Raw genomic sequence first — 785 nt, 5'->3', positions numbered from 1 at the left:
TGCAGCAGCATACCTGTAAGGGATACATCAGGTGCATCAGCAGCAGCAGCTGTTGCTGTTGCTGCTGCTGCTGTTGTTGTTGCTGCTGCTGCTGCTGCTGGGGTGCGAGCAGCAGCAGCAGCGGAGATGTTTGGAACAAAGCGGAAGCGCGACTGCTGTTGCTGCTGCTGCTGCTGCTGCTGTTGCTGCTGCTGCTGCTGCTGCTGCTGCAGTGAGCCAGAACGAGACAGCCGAGGAAGAGCTGCGCGTGGAGGCCTCACCGCATGCTGCTGCTGCTGCTGCTGTTGCTGCTGCTGCAGCAGCAGCAGACGCTGTGCTGCAGCAAGGAAGGAATTGGGGGCTGGAGGGCTGCCTTCAGAGGCAGCTGTTTGCTGCTGCTGTTGTTGCTGCTGCTGCTGCTGCTGCTGTTGCTGCTGCTGCTGCTGCTGTTGCTGCGCATCCGCTTCCTCATCGCTGTCAGATGCCTGCACCTGCCTCCTTAATCTCCTCCTCTGTCTTTGCTGCTGCTGTTGCTGCTGCTGCTGCTGCTGCTGTGACTGGCCTTGTGCAGCAACATACTCTGCTGCTGCTGCTGCTGCTGCTCTTGCAGCAGCAGCAAATGTATGCACTTCTGCTGCTGCTGCAGCGGCCCCAGCGGAACCATCAAAGCCCCCGTCTCCCTCCACAGCAGCAGCAGCAGCAGCACCTTCTGCTGCTGCTGCTGCAGCAGCAGCAGCAGCAAGAGGCTGCACAGAGGCAGATAAAGGCGGCAGCAAATCATGGTGTGTTGCAGCACCCCCCATAGC

The 785-nt window shown here is 60.1% G+C and overlaps 1 protein-coding gene across 1 annotated transcript in view; it reads right to left on the bottom strand.

Annotated features, from left to right (window-relative positions):
• Window positions 1-782, bottom strand: part of EMH_0050090 (uncharacterized protein) — a gene marked incomplete at both ends in the record, with an annotated part of 3639 nt that extends 2857 nt beyond the window's left edge. The window contains one exon of the mRNA XM_013496600.1: window positions 14-782. Coding sequence (XP_013352054.1) covers window positions 14-782 — 769 coding nt within the window. The remainder of the gene's footprint in view (window positions 1-13) is intronic.
• Window positions 783-785: the final 3 nt, after the last annotated feature.

This window comes from Eimeria mitis, genomic scaffold (genome assembly GCF_000499745.2).
Source record: "Eimeria mitis Houghton genomic scaffold, Emh_scaff2191, whole genome shotgun sequence".
Lineage (NCBI taxonomy): Eukaryota > Apicomplexa > Conoidasida > Eucoccidiorida > Eimeriidae > Eimeria > Eimeria mitis.
Note: the sequence above shows the minus strand (reverse complement) of the source record. Positions and strands in the feature narration are given on the sequence as shown.